Source organism: Lipotes vexillifer, unplaced genomic scaffold, assembly GCF_000442215.2.
Source record: "Lipotes vexillifer unplaced genomic scaffold, Lipotes_vexillifer_v1.1 scaffold1091, whole genome shotgun sequence".
NCBI classification, from domain to species: Eukaryota; Metazoa; Chordata; class Mammalia; order Artiodactyla; family Lipotidae; genus Lipotes; species Lipotes vexillifer.
In genome coordinates this window covers 668090-692280 of record NW_006773710.1, presented here as the reverse complement: position 1 = coordinate 692280, position 24191 = coordinate 668090, and the positions used below count along the sequence as shown (strand labels likewise).

Sequence of the window (24191 nt, the reverse complement as noted above, 5' to 3'; positions counted from 1 at the left end):
GCAGGAATCTCTGCTGCCCCCTGGTCAGGCCCACAGCTACACCAGACCTCCCCCCAGGGGCACTGGATTTTATTTTTGAGCATGACAAGCTTTAAGTACAATGGCTGATGTTCAGCAAGCTGTTAGAAAACACAGGAGTTTGGCAGGTAGGTTATACCTGAATACAATATGCTTCGTATTTTTCTACTGTAGAGATGGGGAAGCTAAAATACACAGTTTTTCATCTTCTTTTGAAAGTAGGGTTACACAGTCCTGGCCAGTGGGTTGTAGGTGTACAGCCCTAAGGAAGACTTTCCTTCCTGAATCAAAGGGTCCTGCCCTCTGTGGTCTCCATCCTTTCACCCTTACCACTCCTTCTGCTTCGAATGTAGACCTAATACCCAGAGGGCTGGGAACTACCTGGTAACCTTGGGTCACTCAGGCAAGAGGAAGGAAGCCAAGAATGTCGGAGTTGAAAGAAGCGAAGAATCCAGATCCTTGATGGAATCTGCCCAAGAATGCCTACCTCAAGTGTCTTGACATAAGATCAGGAAAACTTAGTGTTTAAGCTAGAATTAGGATTTCTATTATTTACACCCCAGTTCACTGCTAATTCATATTGTTTACTGCTGTTTTATTATGAAGCACATGCTTAGTAAATAAATGGATGAGTGCAAAATGTATTTGTTGCTTCTGTGATGCACTTAGACACTAACCATTTCAGTGAAAGGCACTTCTCTAATTTCACAGTAGAAGAGAACCTGCTTTTACCTCGTGTACTCATAAAGTGCCGGGACGATGCTTTGGTACTGTCTTCTGATAGCCAGCAAAGCACCAACGTACCCACATAATATCAGCAATTCATTTCGAGCTCTAAAAGAGAATATATTTATTTTTAAAGATTCCATAACTTGAGGTACAGAACATTGCTCTCATATACAGTTATTGTACTTGTGGCTCTATATTTTGATGGGTGACATTTATAGCAAAATATGCTTACAAAATTTTCTAAACTTGAAGATGTTTTATTCATCAGTTAACTCCTATTCAGACATGTACACAATAACATAAATTGTATTTTGAAATAAAAGTCTTTAAATAATATTTAACTCTGCCTTCTTGTTTTTCTCTCTTCCTTGTCTGTTCCTTCATGTAATTTCTTCCCGAGTGATGCACTGGGTCGGACTGATGGATTCCTGGCATACTGTACAGACTGCAGGGGACGGCAGAGAACACCTTCTGCACACCCAGCTGGGGAAGCTTGCCAAAGTTTCACAGGCTCTGCACCATCTTTTCCACATGGCATTGCAACAAAAATAGCCCAAAGCCTCTAGTATAAATATATGTAGTCTTGGGATTTTAGTTACATGGATAACAATGTCCTTAAATGATACTTGAATTCAAGGATAGTGTCTATTTTTTAATTTCTAGCACTTTCACTTCTTTCCCCAACCTAGTATGCTCTGCACACATGGAGATTTAAGAGATATGGCCACTAGACAGACCACTGAGGACATGAGGTCCAAAACCATCCCAAAGCTCCAAACTGGCCCTATTTGAAACAGCTGTGTATGTGTGTGTCTGTGTGTACATACACATAACACACTAGGTATTAGGAAATGGGACCACTAAGATTTACTATTTGTTTCAAACTGACCTCTGTATTTTTACTTAAGGATAACACAAATTAAAATGTAATTTTTCTACACATGCACCTATCTGTCCAAGATGATCTTATTTCCTGATCTCAACACCAAAACCAATACAGCCAGGACCTTCCCTGGTGGCACAGTGGTTAAGAATTCGCCTGCCAATGCAGGGGACATGGGTTCGATCCCTGGTCCGGGAAGATCCCACATGCCGCGAAGCAACTAAGCCCGTGTGCCACAACTGCTGAGCCCACGTGCCACAACCACTGAAGCCCCTGCACCTACAGCCCGTGCTCCGCAACAAGAGAAGCCACCGCAATGAGGAGTCCGTGCACTGCAACGAAGGGTAGCCCGCGCTCGCCGCCAACTAGAGAAAGCCCGTGCGCAGCAAGAAAGACCCAATGCAGCCAAAAGTAAATTAATTTTTAAAAAGCCAAAAAAACAATACAGCCATTCCAAAACATTACGTCAGCTCAGTTACGCATTTTGGAGAAGTACTCACTCAGTACATGTATGCAGGAGTAATTTTTCAGTACGAACATAACTCAGTAGGTCAAGAACAGGGTAAATGGTATCCAAAGTCCAATTTGAACTACTGATGCAACCTGGCAAAATAAAGCCAAATAAAAGATTCTCTAAATAATAGGATTAAAACTTGTTCCTCCAATTTTTAACTTATGTAATTCTTTTCTGGTCAACGCTATCTACTTCTTTATTTTCAAGATCACAATCAGGTCCCGATACCAAACACTCAGCAATCTTTCCTCTTTAAATTCAGGACGGCTAGTGCTTGGTTTTAAGCCTTTTTATCAATATGAATGAAAATACCAAAGAAAAGAGTAGATTTTAGATTATACTACCAACTGAACACGTACCTTTGATGAAGTCAATACCAATAGGAAGGGCTTTTTCAGGTTCTGGACTTAACAAGTAATACTTTATAGTTTCAAATATATTGCCATCGGCATGGGCTGTCTCAGCTAACTGCATACATTCTTCTGCTGTGGGTAGCTTGCACTAGAAAATAATTGGTTTGATGACACTGTTACTAAAATTTATAGGGATAAAAGCAATAGTATTAAGTGCGAAATGTTTCCAATATGCCTCCTTATTAAAGTTGCTGAGGACAGATGTAAATGAAATAATTTGTACTAAAAGTATACATTTATGGGAATATCTTTAAGATCTAATAACAATAAATAGGGTATTACCTAATGAGTCAGTAGTTTTAATCACACAAATACCTAACAAAAGAGGTGGAAGTAGGACTTCCCTGGTGGCGCAGTGGTTGAGAGTCCGCCTGCCGATGCAGGGGACGCGGGTTCGTGCCCCGGTCCGGGAAGATCCCCCATGCCGCGGAGCGGCTGGGCCCGTGAGCCATGGCCGCTGAGCCTGCGCGTCCGGAGCCTGTGCTCCGCAACGGGAGAGGCCGTGACAGTGAGATGCACGCGTATCGCAAAAAAAAAAAAAAAAAACACACAAAAAAACAAAGAGGTGGAAGTAAATTGTCCTGATTGTGATACTAGAATTAGTACCTGCAAATGTAATTGAGCAGGAAATGCTGAAATTAGTCACTTTAGAACAAATATACTGACCAGTCTCAAAAACTACATTAAATGTAGAAAACATACAAGGTGCATGCTTACATGTTCTCTACACAGTGATTTACTTTCACTTGGCCTTGAGACAAAGCAACTTTATTTTGAGTAGGACAAGCTCTCAACGTTTTTAGCTTTGACATTCCAAAATGCCACAAAGTGGAGATCTGAGCCTATGAAATTTCATTACTGTAAAATGAAAAGCAACACTCCCCATCTTTTCAAATAATGTATTTTTCTGTTAAAACTGAGAGCCTGCTCCTCCCTCATGTAAGTTTTTCTGCTTCCATAACATAGACAGGAATTGTTATAAATTAGTAACTTAATAACTCAAATCAATACTTTAACTTATAAATTATAAATTAATTTTAGATAAAATTCTGACTTGTTCATGATATTTGCAGTTTAGGTGTTAAAGTTTGTTGGTTTGTTTCTAAGCAACACAGGCATAGTTTACTGCTGTCTTACTAGTCTTTGGCAACCACTGAGACAGAGCTTCCGCTGCAAAAAATATTTTGTGCTGTGACCGCAGATGATGTGGTTCATCCACAGTTAGGTCATCCGTCTCCTTTGAGATTTGTCACTCTAGTTCCTTCTCACTGTTTTTTACATCCCCGTAAGTTACTAAGATGGTTTATTCAATTTGTTTATTAATGCATTTATTCCACAGCTTCATATTTTCCGTTGTTTAAAATTTAAGTAAACTGAATATTTTAGATCCCTCAAACTCTCAAAAAAATTACAACAAACTAAACTAAAAGAGCTCTCATGTATGTGACATTTCATATTGTTTCCCCATCTTTATTCACTGAATGCCACTTATTTACTGAGCAACTACTATGTGCTAGGAACTGTGCCTGGTTAGAAAGAAAAAAGTTTCTTCACTTTGCTATATGCTCTGAGAGTAGAGGGGATTAACAAATGGTTCCCACTGAAATTTCATTCTGACACAGAATATGATAAGAAGAGTAGGTTGATCATTCCTGTAATTCTTATCCTATCTTAAAATTCTAAAAGCTATATAACTTAATATTTAAATATAATTTTTAGGGGAGTTCCCTGGTGGCCTAGTGGTTAGGATTTGGGGCTTTCACTACCATGGCCCGGGTTCAGTCCCTGGTTGGTGAGCTGAGATCTCGCAAGCCACGTGGCACAGCCAAAATATACTGTAATTAGTACAATCTCCCTATTGTTGAACATTTTGATTGCTTCTGTATGTAATCTTGGTATATAAAATCCTGTATTGGTAATGGAGCATTTTTAAAAAGCGCTTTAGAATAAGCATGCCAATTTTATTATACTTCACTAATTCTTTTAAAGATCCTAAACTGCCTATTTTTAAAGTTAGCATACATGTACCTTAAGATGCGAAGTGGAAAGGGCTTGGAATGTGAAGTTACAAACGTTGAAGTTCTCACCCCACCGTTAACTAGCTAAAAGTTCCGGGCTTCCCTGGTGGCGCAGTGGTTGAGAGTCCGCCTACCGATGCAGGCGACACGGGTCCGTGCCCCGGTCCGGGAAGATCCCACATGCCGCGGAGCGGCTGGGCCCGTGAGCCATGGCCGCTGAGCCTGCGCGTCTGGAGCCTGTGCTCCGCAGCGGGAGAGGCCACAACGGTGAGAGGCCTGCGTACCGCAAAAAAGAAAAAAAAAAAAAAAGTTCCTTACCTTCTCTGAGTTCACTTTCTTTATAAATTAGGAACAGTATCCCCTGCTGTTCAGGGTTTCATGAGAATTAAGTAACAGATAGATGTGAAAATTTAGAACAGTTCCAAACATATAGTAGAAACTCAATAAATGTTCTTCCTTATTGTTATAATTTTTGTTGTCTTTATGAGGGGATTCTGATGGGACCGTATATTCATTTCTCTGTGTGCATCACTATTTGACCAAACGTAAAGCTAATGAAATCACAGCACTGCATTCCAAAGTAGAGTACTTAATATTGTCAGCATACCTTCTCATGGAGATCATTTATCTCTTCGATACACGCCGGGTAGAAAGCACAGAGTTTTACTAACTGTAGTTCGCTGTCCGGAGCCATCAGGAGAAGATCAACTGCCAAATTCCTATTCACGTAACAAAAGGGGAAACTTCCATGAGGAAGAAAAAGCCTAAAAATAACATTTCAGAACTATTTCAAAGGAAGAAGCCTCATTACACCTCCCTTGCTTTTCTATTTACATAAACAGTACTAATTTCCTACTTCGTTATGAAACTCCTCTAAATGTAGATTACAGAAACCAGAGGGCGTGAAGAAAAAACGTATTATGAAATTCCTAAATACTGAGTCCTTGTATATTTACAATTAATTTTGTTATTATAGAATAATTCTCTAACCAAACTAAGTAGTATTAGACGTGTTCTTTGGAGCCAATTATAAGGCAGACTCCGTTAGAGCTAATTCCCGTCAACTTTTGCTACACTTGCCAACAACGGACAACTGTATTTTCCAGAGCATTAAAACGAATGGATATTTAGATCTTTTAAGTTTGGATGTATACCCATACATTTTGCATATTTCTTAAACTTTAGGTGGAAATCAAAGATAGAAATGCAGTTTTCCGATTTGCTTTCTAAAGATTTAATCAATGGAATAGATCATTTTGAAATCGGACATTTAAAAAACGTGTGGACTTTCACAGCTTTACATTAAAATATTTTGTATAAAATCATTTTTAAGAATCACGAGGTGAGGAGGTTTTGGTTTCACGCCTCATAAGAGAGAAATCACTAATTTTTAATGGCTTACGATATTATTACTCAATTTTCAAGAAAATGATAGACATTCCGCATGACTTTAGAATAGACAGTATTCCAAATGTGAAGTTACAATGGCTGTGCTGTGAACTCTGAGTAAAGCCCCCTCCACCTTCTTTGTGCAGCCTTCAGTAAAATCTAAATTGGTCATTCAAGTGAATAAATTATTTTAGAAAATATTAGGGAGATGTTTCATCAGAATACAGTGAGTAAAGAACAGGAATAGGGATAATTTGTATGTGTCAAATTCTGTATCATCATTGGGCAAGTAAATCTTTGAGTGTTCTTACAGGTTCCAAATTAGAGTAATTCATCTGTTCTTGATAAAAAGTATGACTTTATGTTTTCTGATACTAACATTTAATAGCAGTTTTTAATAATGTCCATGAGAATATAGAAATTATCATTTGTTTTTATAGTGTTTAAAAAAGTTGTGCTAAAATTCTACTTTAGCTCCTATGAACTACAGACAAAAGTCTGACTTTCTTATCCTAGAATCATATCCTGATACAGAGAAATTTACAGCAATTCTAGCTAATTTTATTTACTTTTTAGGCTAATTAACTATTTATTGAAAATTCAGTATGCCAGTAGGGGAAAATGTGTGTATATATCTCTATATACTGATATAGACCAGCGAAATGATCCAAACTCTTAAATTTCACTATAGCACAGGCATTTTAATTTGCTTAGTTAATTATTGTTTTATTGTAGAAAGCCACAGTTCATTTTTTACACAGGTTTAAAGTATAAAATCATGAGTGATTTTGTACCTAGGTTATAGGAACTGTTCTCATTACTTTGTAGTTAGGTTTTATATAAACTACATAAATGGCATTCTGCAAAGCAATAAACCAGAAACAGTTAGTGATCATTTCTTAGTAGAGTTGGTATTCTAAAAACAAAATAATATGTGAATTTTTAATTGAAGATTTTAATAAAACTAAATAATACCTGTATCCAGTGGATGGAAAGCTAAAAAGAAAATAAATTTGAATACCATGAATAGGCAATGACAGCCAAGAAAAAGCAAACTTTTACCAGTAACTGTAAAAAAAACACGAAGTGTTCTCGGTTAATAAAATTACATTAGGATTAGATTTCACCCAGAAAAAAAAAAGCCAGATCCATGTATTTCAGCGTTTGAACTTTATCCTGGTTTCTGGTACACAAATCTATGGCTATATAAAGAAAGGACTCTTGGAGGGAGTTAAAAGGAAGGAGAATTTTGTTTTATATTAAAAGCAATAAGTCAGGTGGAAGATTTTGACACCTCTTTAAAATTTAATATCCATGTTTTGCTACTATTTACCTTTACTTTTATTTTTAAAGTAATCACATTGTATTTGAATTCGATGATGACTTTTAGCACAGCGTGCTTAACCTTTGTGGGTTAAGTAGTGTGAGTTAGACCTCATGCTTTCGGTTGGGTCTGAGCCAACAACCATAGTTCTTGAGAGACGGAACTGGGTCCTCTCGAGGGATGGTCTGCGTTAGGTACACTTAAGTCTGAGACTGTTGGTGGGGCACCACTCCATTCTGATGGGGGAAGGAGCTCTTACATCACTGTAAGATATGGGTAAAAATTAGAATAACTCTGAGATTCCCGAATCTCTCTGAAGCCCCCAGATCCAACAGGAAAGGAGTCCAGGAAGCCCTGCTCTTTTTCTGACTCAGCCCTGGATGAGGGGGCGGTGTAGTGTGACAGCTGCCATAGACTGAATGTTTGTGTCCCCCAAAAGCCCTATGTTGACATCTAACCCCCAGCGGGATGGTATTAGTAGGTGGGGTCTCTGGGAGGTTATAGGGACATGAGGGAAGAGCCGCGATGAATGGGATTTAGTACCCCAATAAAAGGGGTCACAGGGAGCTCCCTCACCCCTTCCACCACGTGAGCACAGCAAAAACGCAGCCAGGAAGCCAGCTCTCATCAGAAGCCAGCTCTCATCAGACACCGAATCTGCCAGTTTATCTTGAACTTCTCACTCTCTAGAACCATGAAAAATAAACTTCTCCTGTTCTCAGTCACCCAGTCTGTAGCATTTTGTTACAGCAGCCCCAGCTAAGACAGTAGCTAGGAGTGCAAACACTGGAGTCAGTTCATGTAGCTTTGAGTCCTGGCACGACCATTTACGGAGACCAGAGGCAAATCAACATCTACCGCATAGTTCTGAGTGAACTGTTGCATGTAAGTGCTTACGACGGTGCATGGCACACAGTGAGCGGAACGGAAGTGTTAGCTAGCGATGACGATGATTCTCATCTGTAGTGTTCAACAGTAGCGTCTGTATAGCTCCATCGTAAGAGTGGGGACCTGTGTGCAGGGAGTGTGTAGTGGAGAGACGTGAAAGTCCTCATAAACAAGCTTATGTAGAAATTTCCCAAGGTTCTACATTTTCTGGGGAAAGAGAAGACAGAGGTCTAAAATCATCTTTATCCAACAAACACGTGAGTGACAGCACCATCTCCTTCCTCCACGATGAAGGACTGTCTGCCCTGAGACGTGAGGGAGAATTGCTATGAGCTGGAGCTCCAGGTCCCCCAGGGACTCTCCCGGGTCTGCCTCTTGCGGCACAGCCCAAGTTTGTTCCAAGTGTCCGGCTACACTATCTTTATTATTATTCTCCATTAGAAAAGTGACTTTATTTTCTAAACCTCAAACTAAGTCCCAAGATCTGACAAGAATGAGTGTAGACATGCAGAATTTAAAAAGTGGGAATGTTGGGCTTCCCTGGTGGCGCAGTGGTTGAGAGTCCACCTGCCGATGCAGGGGACATGGGTTCGTGCCCCGGTCCGGGAAGATCCCACATGCCGCGTAGCGGCTGGGCCCGTGAGCCATGGCCGCTGAGCCTGCGCGTCCGGAGCCTGTGCTCCGCAACGGGAAGTGGGAATGCGTGGTCCTGATAATCTTAAGAAGTGCACATTTACTGTCTCATGGTGCTTTATGTGTTTGAAATATTACACGTTACAACTGGGCTACTTTAGAATAAGTGATGGCAGATTTCGCTACATAGCCACGGTAGTTCTCACTCTTAATTCGTGCTCACATCTTATCTTTATCTAAAAGGGAGCTCCTATATTCTCCCAACACACACCTCATCGAGAGCAACTTACCACATTCAAAAAATGCTTCCATCACTAGGAAACTATTCTTTGACTTTAGAAATGCTCACCACGTTGGAATCATCATGCACTTTCTCGCCAGCAGCTCGAGGGCATAGTGGGTTGCGGGTCCTGCCAGCTCTCCAAGCACTGTGCCCACGCAGACTGCCAACTCCAGCTCGTTTCCGCGAATCAGGTACGCCATAGCCAGCTTGCTCAATGAGAAAAGAATTCCTTCAGTTTCATAGATGCTGGGTAGCATCATCATTCCTCTACTTAATCTCATGAAGCAGATAAAGTTGTATTAACCTATAATCGATTATTCTTATAAAATACCGAGTGTAACATTTGTCTACAGTACTTATGTCAGGGCAACTACAGTTTTCAGATGGAAAAGCTGATAAAGGGACACAGAGCACATTTTATAAGGTCAGAATTTAAGAGTTTCGAACCTTTGCTCACATTTTTGTGATTAATTAATAACAGTCTCTCTGCAGTATCCTCAACATGTCCTTCAGTCTCTCTATCAGAAAAAAAAGTAAATTCTTAAAATCTTCCTCGATACTGTACAATGACTATCAATTATCCCTTGAGGCCAACAGAGCTAAGGATACATGCAAAATAGAACCCACATCTTTACTTAATGGTTTCCTATTACATTAGAGGCTCAAATGAAAAAAACCTCAAAAACATAACTTGTGAAGAATATACTAAAGTATTTATAAAAATAACTGCTTTCAAAAGTCAGGTATTCTGAGTCCAAGTCCAGTGACTCTTCCCTTTACCACACTACTGCTTCTCATATATGATGAAATACTTAAAGTAAGGTTTTGACAAATATGTCTCTTGTAATAAAAATAAATAAATAGGTAAATAAAAAGATCTCATAGTCTGTAGAGTTTATCTGTGTTTATTGGGCATGTAATCGCTCAGGCTTGGAAAGCATGCCAAAACCAGATCTTACATAGAAAGTCACCGTATTATTCCCCCTCAAACATCATGACATATCTTAAGAGCTTTTCATTCACATGAGCCACTTGGAAATGTACCTCGATATTATCCACAGCGAGGTGGCAACACGCGGCTAGGACTGCCCGGCCATCCTGAAGATACCATTCCGCCAGCTCTCTGCAGGCTTCCTGCAGGAGTCTAGGAAGAAAAAGTGTACGTACTGGATATAAACACAAGGACTCCATCATAAAAGTGAACTGATGCCTTTTTATAACAAGCTGCTTAAGGGATCAAACAAGATTTAATTTTATATCCTTGGTTTAGGTAGAAAGCCTGATTTGGGGGGAAAATCAGGAAAGCAGTCTTTCTTAGAAGATGAGCTGATAGGCTACTTGCTCTCCCCTGCAATTTTTCTTCTTTTCAGAAGAAAAGCCAAATTTTCAGAATTTCCCATCCTACATCGAGTAATTTATGCCTCAGCTAGAGGGGCAGTTAACCTTAGAAGAATTACAGGTTGAACAGAAACTTTTCAAGATTTAGGTGATGACTGGAACAGGGGTGGTGTAATGTTAGATCTTTAAAATGCCAAGTTTAGAAATGGCAGAGAATAACAGCAAAAAAACAGGAAGAAATACGTTAGTCCCAACACATTATTTGCCTAACATTTTGTGATCATTTTTACTTGTCCTAAAAGTTTAAATATTCTATTTCCTAGGGCAATGATAGGAGCTAAGAGAAGACGCAGAGGAAGGTAGATTACTAGACTTGAAAGAGGTCAAAAGGCTGGAGAATCCTAATTTCCATTTCTTTTAAAAACGTTAAGTATTTGGATTTCATTTTTGTTTTAATTTTTAAAAAAATTTGTATTGGAGTACAGTTGGTTTACAATGTTGTGTTACTTTCTGCTGTACAGCAAAGTGAATCAATTACACAAATACATATATTTACTCTTTTTTAGATTCTTTTCCCATAGAGGTTATTACAGAGTATTGAGTAGAGTTCCCTGTGCTGTACAGCAGGTCTTTATTAGTTATCTATTTTATATATAGTAGTGTGTATTCGTCAAGAGGCCTAGATGTTGTTCCAGATGCTAATACCAGGGTGTCATGGATTTTGAGTGATGTCAGGGAGATGTTATCCACACTGAGTCTAGGGTGAAACATTAATAAACAGCACATCTTACTTTTACTGCCTATCCTCCCCAGCAGGTTTGATCAGATTTTAAGGATTTAGGTGCTTTATATGCAATTTCTGTACTGAAATGCAGTTTGCTTTTCTGGAAGCTACATAAGACGTGTGGCGGCTGTGTCTTTGTGCCTGACATTTCCCTCCTCGTCTAGGGACGGATGCTGTGATGGAACATGACTGTGGTGAGAAATGCAGTTGAGGACACGAGACAGACAAGTCCTCTGCGTGCCAAGAAGGATGAACTGCCTTAAAGGGAAACCAGCCACAAAAAAGTATTGATCCCCAACAAAGAATGAATCGCTCACTCGTTAAAGTCTTCCTTGTAGATATCATCAGAATAAGAAGATCCTTTAGGTGTCGAAACATGGAAGGTTTGCATATTTCCCTCACAAGCAGCCTGGAATTTAATGCAATCTTTAGTTAATCTGTAGCTAACTGCTGATAATGGGCCAATTTCAGAATATTCTTTTGAACAAAGTATATTTAAATGATGTTTGAAATTTATACTACGATTTGGAGATACCCTTAGAATTAAAAAAAAAACCCAACAACCATGAACTCTGTTGTATCAACAGGAAGCTTCAAGTGAATGGTTACTAGAGTTGTTCAAGTGTATACAACGTTCAGCAGCGTAGAAAAGGCCAGAGTTCAGAGATGCCGGCATGTTTAAAGATCTAAAATAGGTTCAGTGTGGCCAGAACAAAGAGAGGGTGACTGAAATGTCCAAGAAAGAAGGTCGGGAGGTGGGCAGAAGCCAAGCCATCTACAACTCTGTCCATCACGTGAACATGACCTTCCCCCTCCCACACGCCCCTCCCAGTGTGTCCAGCCCGTGTCCTTAGGTGTTTGTACCTGTGCAACAAGCAGAGCTTCTTTAAGCTGACCTCTTGACATAAAAAAATGGACTAATTTTTTCACATCGCCAGTGGCTATGCAGTATGGAATGACATCATCCTTATCTTCCTGGATCAACTGATCAGCTCTCCTAATAAAATAACAACAAAGCTTTTTTATATATAACATAGTAATTTCAAGGTTCTCAGTTTGACTGAGATTCTCTGAAGTATGTAAAATTTGCATCAGAATCCACAAAGACTTAGATTTATAATCATATCACATAAGGAGGACAAAAGTTTTCTGAAATAGTAAACACTGTTAGTACTTGTTTTCCCCTAGGAAACTACAAATTTTCGTATTTTAAATGCAATGAACATTTCAGGTCTTAAAATTAATGTAGCTTAGCTATTAAAATGAGAAATATATCTTTCTGATAAGTTGTTAGCTAGGTATGTGTGATGGGACATCTACTCTCAACTGGATTAATGCATATGTGGCTGTCTACTTCACTAAAGACAGAGAATTTTTTTTATTTTTATTTTTATTCTTTTTCAGTACGCGGGCCTCTCACTGCTGTGGCCTCTCCCGCCGCGGAGCACAGGCTCCGGACGCGCAGGCTCAGCGGCCATGGCTCACGGGCCCAGCTGCTCCGCGGCATGTGGGATCTTCCCGGACCAGGGCACGAACCCGCGTCCCCTGCATCGGCAGGTGGACTCTCAACCACTGCACCACCAGGGAAGCCCAAAGACAGAGAATTTTAAGTGTTTTAGTGAGCACAACGATTGGCGAGCCTCTAAATGCAAGTAGCCTAAGAATCATTAAAAAGGATAATTCAAGAAAATTTTATTTCACTGTTACTTATATTTAACAAACATGAAATTTATTTCTGTTTTTATTTTTTCCCTACTCACTGTCATAACTGGCTATGTTTTTGCTGTGCTCATATGCTGGAAAGGGTTAAGGAGCTTTGCCCCAAGCAAGGTAGCTTAAAGAAAAATAATGTTCCCAATATGTGAGGGGGGAGCGGGGGCCTGATCTTGGGAGATTATGAAGGATATACATGTGTCTGTCTCTGTCTCTCTGTCTGTGTTTCTCTTTTCCTGTTTTATGTCCCCATTACTTTCTCAATGACCAACCTCGTTAATTCCACTCTTAACGTTTAATCTCAGTTTTACTGAAAACTAATCTGGTATATTTAATTTAAGCTGGCACCTGCATTAAACTCCATTTCAATTGCCAACCTTTGGGTGGGTGCAGTAGACACTTTTTTATTTAATAATAAAACAACAATTTTATTATTGTTTGCCTAGATCACTGTTAAAAGTCTCCAGTTCATGGGGTCATTGGAGTTTTCCCTAACAACCAGGGTTTTACCATCTGACCCTGATTTCCCTGTTATAGCTGTTTAGAAACAATATTCTCTTCCTGGGCATTTAGAAGTAGGACTGATGGACTGCCGATCAATCTTTCCGAATGGCTGGATGCATAAAACATGAACTTAGGTGTTGCAGGGAGATGATTTTCTGGCCACCATGTGAACTAAGGAGCCGAGAAAATCAGGTGTTGGTTTTCAAGGATAAATGAAAAAGACTGTTGTTTCTTAGGTTGAAACAAAATTGTTTTGTGAAATAAATACCCCCTGCTAACCTGACTTTATTAAGGTTTCAGTGGGAGCAGTGACATTTACAATCGTGTAGTAATTGTACACACAGTAGAAGATACATGAACTTAGAATTACTTTGGATTCTTAGAGCTTAGTCTAAGGAGCCTGCAGTCTGAGGGCTGGAGCTAGCTATTGCTTAACTTATTTGGGGAGAGTAGGTGCTAGGGAATGCTCCACTTTTTCCCATGGCTAATGCGTTAATCCTTCTGTATTTCATGCTTAGTCTCTGATTGATTTTATGGGTACACGTGAGTTACAGTTGGATTTTTTTTAAACCATGTCCCATGAAACGAAAACCAAACTTCATTTTTAATGCCAGAAGCAAGGTAATTACTCATTAAATAGTCCTCTACAGTAACTGGCACGTAGTGAGCGCTAAATATCTGTGGAACGAATGAATAGAACAGAACAGAGAGCAGTCTATGTTTCCCCCTCAAAAGATACGTGGTGGAAGCCCTAATCCACAGTACCTGTGAGTGTGGCTTCATTTGGAAATAGAGTCTTTGCTGATATAATTAAGTTAAGATGGGGTTGTACTGGATTAGGGTAAATTCTAAATCTGATATGACTGGTATCCTTACTAAAAGGGGGAAATTTGGACCCAGAGACGCACGGGGGATAATGCCATGTGAAGACTTAGCAGAGCCTGCAGTGCCAAGGGCTGTCGGTAACCAGAAGCCAGGGGGAGAGCACGGACCTGATTCCTTCTCAGAACCTCCAGCAGGAAGCAACACTGCTGACAACTTGAGAGCCGTGAGAGAATACATTTCTGTTGCTCTAAGCACTCAGTTTGTGGTCCTTTCTTATGGCAGCCCTAGGAGACCAATACACCTCAGAAGAAATCTTGTTTGTTTATTACATTCTAGAACAAGGACATCAGGTTAACCTTGTTCAGTGGTAAAACCCTTCATCATCATCAGAACTACCTTGTATACATGCAGAGGACACGGCAGGAATTAGTGTCCACAGAGAGAATTTCTGAGATTATTTATAGAATGACTATTTCACAAACTTCTGCTAACCTTCAAGAAATCTTACCACTTATATTTCAATAGCAATACATTAACCAGTGAGTACGTTGACTGATCTGTCATTTCCTCCATCAACATGGGGGAATTTGCCTCCCACCACTGTTCTTATCAGATGTCAGCTCAAATATAAGGACGCCACATGACTTATAACCGATTCGTGTAATTTACTGTATCAGGAGATATAAAATTCAGTTATCATTTAAAACAACACAAAAGTAAAAAATCTCAAACGCTACTAGCATATTTATGTATTGCTTCTATTTTAACAAAATGTAAAACATCTGTTTGGACACAGACTCTGCCTCACCTCTGCATCAACTTCTTCCAGTATTTCACAGACACCCCTGGCGCAATTGACAAGGCTTTGTCCCACTAGAACAGGAGAAAGGAAGAGCAGAAACATACCCATCTTGATTGCACCGGCTAACTCTTAACAGACTTTTTAAAAAATGAACTCATATTTATAATACAAGTTTTTACTAGAGTGTTTGGATTTCCAGGCATATTTTTTTGTATACTATCTCATGCATTCCCTAGAGTATAAGTATTACCATAGTTTAAAATAAAATAAGATATATAAATTCCCTGATTTAGCAGGGAAAATCCCAAGCCTACAGAAAAAGAAAAAGCGGTGGAGGGAAGCGGGGGAGCAGAGAGGGAAAAAGAAAGGAGGTTGGGGGAAGGGGTAGTACATAAAGTATGTAGTTTGAAAAATATACTAACTCACCTTCCCACACAACACCAGAGTAATCTGGTCTATGGTATTCTATGTTCTATTTTCAAAGTCATATATACACTGAAATTTTTATTTCACTGTTACTTACATTTAACAAACACGGCATTTATTTCTATTTTTATTTTTTCCCTACTCATTGTCATAAATTTTATTTATTGTCATCTCTCCCTTTATAATTGATACTCCTGTCTTCATATTTTAAAAATTAGACTACTACTGAAAGAAGCTCGCTGTTCAATTCAGGCTGATTATGACTGTTGTTTGAAGACACAGATTTCACTGAATTCAAGTCTAGAAGGGAACTGAGGAGAAAATATTCTGAAATATCACTACATAAATCAAAACTTCATTTTAAGTAAGGCTCTCCGAGACAGGCAAGTTCTACTGCAAATAAAGCTAGAAAATTGGTAATTAGCCTGGAAATAATAGGTTAGGGAATTTTTAACACTGCATTATTTATAATCATGTTTTTTGGGGAAATTCGTCTTTATTATAGTAGGGATGAATGGAAGAAAGAAATTGAAATGTAGATTAAATTAACTTTAAAATCACCAAGCTCTTTCAATAAAAACATGTGCTGCAAGTGAAAAGAATAAATGTTTTCCTAATCTCATACTATCGATTTTACAGAAATAGAAGCTATTTGTAAGGCGGTGATCATGAACAATTATAAGGACACCTATATTTCTAAAGGGTTGTAAGCACAGTTTTTTGGATCATTAAGTCCACTGATGAAACTGCACAACAAAATTATTAGCTCCATAAGTAAATGCCTGATTAAATTATCTTGAATTAAGTTGGAATTAAATATAGTTTAAAATTATATACACCCAAATATATAACTCAGAAAGATAAAGAATTACACTGTTCTACCAAATTTATTTATTCTTTTTCTCCTTCACTTTTGATATTCTTTCTAGAAGTGTCCTGTTAAAGAAGTTACTTTTAAGTCATACCTTTATTTCTTCATAAGAAAAATTTCACACTGCTCCTAAGTTAAACATTTTTTTAGTTTGCAATTCCTTTTAAATAACATTTTTAAATGGTACACTTTATTATTTTAGATCAAGCAGTAATTCATTGTTTGTCTCTAATGTATGGGGAAATACAAAGGTGAGCTAAATTTAATTTTGATACAGTTTAATGTAATGTTACTGCTTAGTTTTACTTCATATTATTTATAAGTATTCTTTTTTTTTAAGTTAGTTTTTTTTAATAGATCTTTATTGGAGCATAATTGCTTCACGATACTGTGTTAGTTTCTGTTGTACAACAAAGTGAATCAGCCATTTGCATACATATATCCCCATATCCTCTCCCTCTTGAGTCTCCCTCCCACCCCTCTAGGTGGTCACAAAGCACTGAGCTGATCTCCCTGTGCTCTGAGGCTGCTTCCCACTAGCTATTTTACATTTGGGAGTGTATATACGTCGATGCTACTCTCACTTCGCCCCAGCTTCCACATCCCACCCCCGTGTCCTCAAGTCCATATTCTATGTCTTTATTCTTGCCCTGCCACTAGGTTCGTCAGTACCATTTTTCTTTTAGAGTCCTAATTTCATGCTTTGTAATTATAAAATTAATTAACCAAGAGCTTTTCAGAAATTATCAACCATGGAATGAGTCCATGTCATTCTAATCTTTTATTTTTCATGGGTAGGAGAATTTCTGTTGACCTAAAAGTACACATGCAGAAAAATGAAAAGCTCAATAAATCTTCCCAAACTGAATACACTCATGTAACCAGCTCCCAGATCAAGGAACAGAAGCCCCTCCTCTCTTCTGCTCTATTTTAGTCACCACCCATCTCCCAGAGGAAACCACCATCCTGAATTTTAATAGAATGGATTCATCCAAACCTTTTTGGAAAACTCTGTTTTGTTGATTCAGTGCTCTCTAAAGATCAGATCATGCGCCTTCACCAGCTGACCCTCAGAGGGAGTCGGTGTGGGACTGACAAATAATATTAGCAAGGGGAATTCACTGGGAGCAGATTAGCCAACATAGATCAAAGACTAGAGTCGAGGACAGTGGTTCTCACAGGTTAGCTTGTTGGGAAGAGAAGCTGGAGGGATTAGAAGAGCACCTGTCATTGGGCTCCATCCCCCGAGTTCCTGATTCTGTAGGTTTGGGTGGGAAATGCACGTCTAAGGAGTTCCCAGGCATATGCTGATACCGCTAGCCGGGATCTCACCTGCATAGCTACTGCTCTGAGGTGTACCCCTGGTATCAGACTGGCAGAGAACCAACCAGGAAGAAGATAAGCTTGATATTTAGTATCTAACTGAGACTTGGAACACTGTGTGAGACTCCTTGGTTTTGCTTTAATAGCACATTTTACCTCTCCAAGTTCCACCATCAGCTCACAGTATCTCCGGATCTGTCCTAATCGCAAGTGTATTTCAGCAGCTTCCTTTAGTCTTTCCTCTTTAGTAGGGACACCAATACCACCACCAAATTTACACATCTTGACTGTGGTTAGTTCTTGGGCTTCAGACTGGTGAAGAAGAAAATGAAATGATCTAAATTTTGTTATGCAACAGTTAGTGATAACAGACCATTATAAAAGCATTGTACAGACACATATTTTATAAGCATATAGCGCTGGAAATTATTTTTTTAAATCAATGCTTTTTATCTATAAAATATTTTTATATTTTATATATAAACACAGTATTTAAACACAGTATTTTGGTGTGGTGAAGAGCAGGGCTTGGGTATGCCTGGTGTGGGTGGGAAGAGGTTAAATCCCATTTTCCTTAAAACTCACCAGAAGTCCAGAGGCCAAAAGGTAGTGAGTGATAAAGTGGCAAAAAATATATATAATAAATAAATAAAAAATAAAAAATAAAAATTATTCTAATTGGTTTCTATACTATCAATAGGTAACTGTCATAGTCATTAGGTGTTCCGTTTGTGATTTAAAAGGGTACGTCTTTATGAAAATAGCTGCTTCCCGTCACCATCGAATCCACATCCCTGGCATGATTCTCTCCGTGGTCTAACAATTAAATAGTCACCCACTGATACTACATTGCAAATATAAAAGCTTTTTCTTCTTTCTGGTCTCAGGACTGGTTTATTGTTGGAACTGCATATCGCTTCATGTATAAGGTGACTAGTAGTTTTGTACTGAAATTCATTAAGGGATAAAATATGATCAGTTTTAATAAAATATATCCCAGAATACAGCCTAGTAGGACTCTGAGACAAAAATCAGAGTAGCCCATACATACAATCATCTGGTAATACTGTAAAGGTAAAGCATTTCAAGGGCTTTCCAGGTGACCTTTGAAGAATTTCACGAGATTCAACCTATGAAAACCATGGCTGCCTTAATCTGTTTCCCAAGTAACTGATACTCTCGTGATCAGTTTTTACTGAAGGTTTATGTCCTCAGTGTTCACTTACTTCAGTCTACCAACTCTAATTATATATGCAAAAAATAATTTTCATATTTTAATAGTGAAAAGGCAAAACAATTTTTTGTTTGAGTACATCACATCTGCATACTTTACTTACTGTTCGGAATGTAATCAGATGTTTCAAATGCATTATTCCTTTACAGTAGTTCTGAGGAAGTAAGCTATCATCTTGCCCTTTTATCACAGCAACTAAGTCCCATAAATTGTCACTGCCACCCGGAGGCTAAAAAGTTGATACAGAACATCCAAAGACATAATAATGAATTAAAAACCCCACAGCATTTTGCACCTTTAAAAATATAATGCAGGCATATCTAACTTGAAAAATTAACAGGATAATAACTATACTCTATCTTATTTATTGTTTCTGTTTTCCATTTGCTTTTTTTGTTTGTTAGGCCCTCTGAGAACCTTGTTGGATTAATGCATGCACCCAAATTGTCTATTGAGGACAAGAGGGGAAAAGCTTTGTTCATTGCAAAAGATCATTGAATCACCCACAGTCCCAACAAATAGCCTCTATATATACAAATGTGCGTGTATAAGCATGTGTGGTATAATATGAAAATTTTGGATATTTTCAAATGTATATAGTAGAAACTGTTATAATTTATAAAATAACACTAAATTTAAAATCATTTAAGGTCGGTGGCAAACTTTTTTGATTACATATTTTGTTAGCTCAGAAATAATCTCAGCTATCTATTATCACGTGGAAGATCACGAATAGTTTTTGAGGTGAAAAGGGTCTTCAAAACAAAACACGCAGTTCTGGAGTGCAAGTAATAATTAAGAAGGAAAAGTTGATTTATTGCCAATAATAAAAGATAATAATATCAAGGCGAGGGTCAGAATAGAAGGTAAGGAAGCATGCTATAAAAGCAGACATGGACACCACGCAGCAGCAGCTGACAAGTTAGGAGGTAGATTGGTAGCTGAAGTGCCCTAAAGGCTGTCAGAAATGCTACTGATTAGTCAATGATCGATTTTATCAGTGTTTAGTAGGGTGGAAACAGCAAATTGCCTTCTTCTGTCTCTTTTTTAATGTCTCATTGACCTCACAACTTATGGACCATTTGCTTTCTTACACTGGGATGACACATGTAAATATGTGATAACTTAATGACAAAAAGTTGTCATGATTCACTTTGGCTGAAGGGGAAATTTTCACATTTAATTCCTATAACACTTACTGATAAACATTCTGAAAACCATCTTAGTTTTTTCACACGAGGGTTGCCACCTAGTTTCTCTATCTCCTGTTTGATATCTCTGGACACTTTGCCACACAGCAGAGGGGGCATGCCTTGTTCTACAGCACAATCTGGAGAAGAGACACAACTCAGTGAGAAAAGAGCGCTTATAAAATCGTATTTAGAAAGAAGATCTAATACATGCAGAGCTTCCATACCAGTGTTCCCGATAATTTCTTCCCAGGATCTATCTGCCAGAATATTTATTTGTAAAGGAGTGATTAACGGCGTTAATGACCAGAGTCTCACTGTAGAGTCCCGGGAGCACGAGGCCATAGTGAAGGGGCGACGTGGGTGGCATGTTAAACCTGATGGAAGAAATAAAGCCATTTACTAAAGGAAGCACTGAAAAATATGTTTTATTGATGTGTACCTCCTAACCCTTCCACAGAACTGAAGTTGTGGAGGAGTGTTTTAAATAACATTTCTGTCTTGCCTGAAAACAATACACGGATGTAAAAAAAGTATTTAGCATCTTCTGTAGATATGAATACAGAGTTGAATAATTATTAGAAAGCAGATGGTCCTGGATGAAAGGGTTGAAATCACATTTCAGTTGGTGTGTCAGCAAGCTGACTGTCATACCCATGGAATACACAGTGATCCATGGGTGGGTGGATGTTCTCATTACACGATAAAGAAAGACTTGAGGACCTTTCATTTTAGAATGTCCAGAAATGGGATTCTCTCCCACACTCAGTCCCGCACTGCAGTAACTAAAAGGCCATTGGCATAAAGCATATGCATACAATGACTAGGTTAGGGTTAACTGCTCTCAATAATCATTTTTGCATTCTTAATTTACCTACTCAACCCCATCAAGGTTTGGGTGCTACAAATGAGAGTAAAATCATGTGCAAAAGGTAAGGAATCTGATTTTCCATTCCCAACTCATTTATAGTAAAAAACTTTGTACTATATTAAGAAACAAAACATTGCCCCATATATCCAAAAATAGAGGTAAAGGAATGGCTAACTACGTCATACCTAAGTTATTAAGGATTTCCTGTTTTACAACTTACCTTTGGGGTGATGGTAAGGTAATGGAGAAAAATCCAAGCTATACATGAGAATATGTGCAAGGGTATATGTGTGCGTGCGTGCATGCGTGTGTGTGTGTGTGTGTGTGTGTATGTTTCTCTACAGGGATAGAGAGAAAGACACCACAGTGCTAACAAGAGTTATTTTCTGATTATTTCTGATGACATTTTCTATTATCTTTTGTGTATTCTGATATTTAAATAGTAAGCATGTATACTTTTTACTAAGATAAATCTTATTTCAAAATGAAACACTGTAAGACTTCTTCAAAAGTACAGTCTTGCTCAGAAATTATAATCATTAATATAGCAAAATTTAAAAGTACACGAAAAACACTTTACCGTATACATCTGCACCATGATCGTACACGGTATCCAAACAAGTTCCTTCCCGAGTGTCCCAAACTTTTATAGTATAGTCCCAGCTGCCAGATATTAGTAGGTATGGGATCTCAGTATTCCACATTAATCCCCGCACAGGTGCTGTGTGTCCTCTAAGAATGTTTATGCATGCATCTTTAGTATAATCCCAGATTCGAACAGAACTGAAAGCAGAATATTATGTATATAATATCATTCAAGTTATAATTTATCTAGAGTATCAGCATATTCTTAATGGAACACAATGATTATTTCTTAGTATATTGAAAAAATCATTTTATGTTTCAATATATGTTATGATTCTCTTCTTTATAGCAAATAAAAATGAATTTTATTTATTTTAAAATGAATAACTAACTAGGCTAGAGCCATCCTATTCCAATATTTTTTCCTTACTTTCACTGGTCATTAACCCCTGATACTAAATATATGATTTCGCAGTTTATGTGTTTAAGAAATTGATTCCTTAAAATAAAATATCCAGAGCAGGTAAAGCCAAAGAAAAATATGACTAACAACATGTATACAATAATTTAAGAGCACTAAAATTATTTGTATAACTTGAAAATACAGCATGTATGACGATGGGTATTATTTGAAAAATCAATTCGTATCTATGCTTTTATCAATACAGGAAACACTTCATGTTTTTGTCAGCTAAATAAGTTTCTTAGTCTGTGGAATCACTCTCAGATCAAGTACAAAATTTAAATATAAATGCGTTCATAATATTACTTGAATCTACTGATTGTGTAGAATACAAATGTTACTGAAGGACAATTTGAACTCAAAATCAGTTTAAGACCTCCAAATGCCAACTCTGCTTGGACAATTCATAATAATCTTTTAGTTAAAGATTTATATAAACCTGAAAAATATCGAAATATTAATACTCCAAAGGTTATATTACACTATTAGGAGACATACCACATATTTTATTTCTTAAGGCATAATCTCTTTCTGCTATATATAAAAAGACTCCTTTCTTCTTTTTCGCCTTTATACCAGGACAGGATAATGTGGTTACTATATACTACAACTTTTACTTGCACCAAGTAAGATTTTTCTTACCTAAATTTATCTCATATTCAAACAGCCCAAACTGTATCATGCAAATGTATCTTGTCTGGGTATAAAATATAGACAAGATTTCAGAAACTTTCATAAACCCAGAAAAAAATGTTATGTCACTCTCATTTCTAAAATATCTTCCTTTCATACTAACATATATAATCATTTTCTTTTATTCCATTCTTAATGAAAACAGAGTACAGCTGTTTTCCACATTAAATATGGGAACATTATTAAAAATAAACTCGTTTCTACATTTTACAAAGGTTTATTGTTTCAGACGTTTTTCCCTTTCCCAACAGATTTCTGTTAACTTTGTTCCTAATAAGAGAGAAATAAGCATCTATTGCAAGTTCAATAAATAAGGAAATAGAAATCATGAATAAGATGCTAAGTATGGAAAAATTTAATTTACTTTTAGTTGGATGCAATTAGATACTAGTTAACTGCCTACTTGTTAAGTACATGTTTAAAATAGTTCCACATACATGTTGGATCATATAAATAAGTACAATTCTAGAAAATTACAAGCTTATGATTTTTAGGACTAGAAAATTAGAATCCAAAAATACATACCCATCATCAGAGCCACTGCAAAGAATTCCCTCCCTCAGAGGAGACCACCTAACATGGAACACTTTCTCTGTATGCCCACTAAACACTTTCAGTGGTTGATCGGAACTGGTGGCCACATAATAGACACGAACATTTTTGTCTTCACAGCCAGTGGCTACCATGTCTCTGAAATATCACCCACGGCACATAAAAAAATAAAAAGTTTGATATTATTTGTTACTGATAGTTTTTAAATGCACACAGTTCTAACTTCTAAAAAACGAGAATTTTTTGCTTCCTTAATGAAGTTACACTGAAAACCTACATAAGTAAAAACATCATTTACAGCAACTGCTCTAGTACAGAGAGAGTTTCTCAGTGTTTCCTGTCAATCAGTTGTGTTTTTATTTTATTTATGAGAGATAATGGCACAGTTATTTCTATACATTCTTTTTCAAGATGTCTAGATTCATAACTTTAGTATTTCTCAGACCTTTATATTTTGCAACTCTTGGGTCTTAAGAAGGGTCCTGAATGGTCAGTGATTGAGATTTGCTTAATTGCTGGTAGGCACGTTATTAATTACTACATGCCCTGATCGTTGGTAAATTTTGTTGTGGTAGGGATATAAATAGCAATGCTTCCCCCAGAAGTGTGCTAGGAAAGTTCCCCGCAGAGCCAGGGCCGTCTCATCTGACAGTAATTCACATTCCTGGTTTTCCAATTCTCTCTGGTGAGATGCTTAACTGTTTGATCCAACAGAATCCTCTGGGAATATAATATGTGGATCTGATCTTTTAATGATCTTGGCTCTATCTCTAAGAGAGTGAGATAGCTAAGCAACTCTTTGTACCCTAGCCGTCATGCCTGGAATACTGTTCCCAACGGAATTCGAGTACTAGGCAGACCTGTGGCATCAGGTAACAGCCAGAACAGTCTCCCCGAGGAACATTAACAACCGTATAAACAGTCC

At 37.8% G+C, this 24191-nt stretch overlaps 1 protein-coding gene across 2 annotated transcripts in view; it reads right to left on the bottom strand.

Moving 5' to 3' along the window:
- The window catches only part of WDR17 (WD repeat domain 17), a 70998-nt gene that overhangs the window by 5625 nt on the left and 41182 nt on the right, over positions 1-24191 (bottom strand). Inside the window, exons 12-27 of one of the 2 annotated variants that reach the window (XM_007448453.1) lie at positions 23240-23404; positions 21554-21756; positions 20330-20479; positions 20112-20242; positions 19016-19141; positions 17835-17990; positions 15065-15129; positions 12079-12211; positions 11532-11623; positions 10137-10236; positions 9159-9298; positions 6940-6960; positions 5183-5318; positions 2504-2645; positions 2131-2233; positions 751-852 (exon numbers count right to left, since the gene is read on the bottom strand). In XM_007448453.1, coding sequence (XP_007448515.1) covers positions 751-852; positions 2131-2233; positions 2504-2645; positions 5183-5318; positions 6940-6960; positions 9159-9298; positions 10137-10236; positions 11532-11623; positions 12079-12211; positions 15065-15129; positions 17835-17990; positions 19016-19141; positions 20112-20242; positions 20330-20479; positions 21554-21756; positions 23240-23404 — 1965 coding nt within the window. The remainder of the gene's footprint in view (positions 1-750; positions 853-2130; positions 2234-2503; positions 2646-5182; positions 5319-6939; positions 6961-9158; positions 9299-10136; positions 10237-11531; positions 11624-12078; positions 12212-15064; positions 15130-17834; positions 17991-19015; positions 19142-20111; positions 20243-20329; positions 20480-21553; positions 21757-23239; positions 23405-24191) is intronic. The other variant, XM_007448454.1, reaches the window with a different exon arrangement.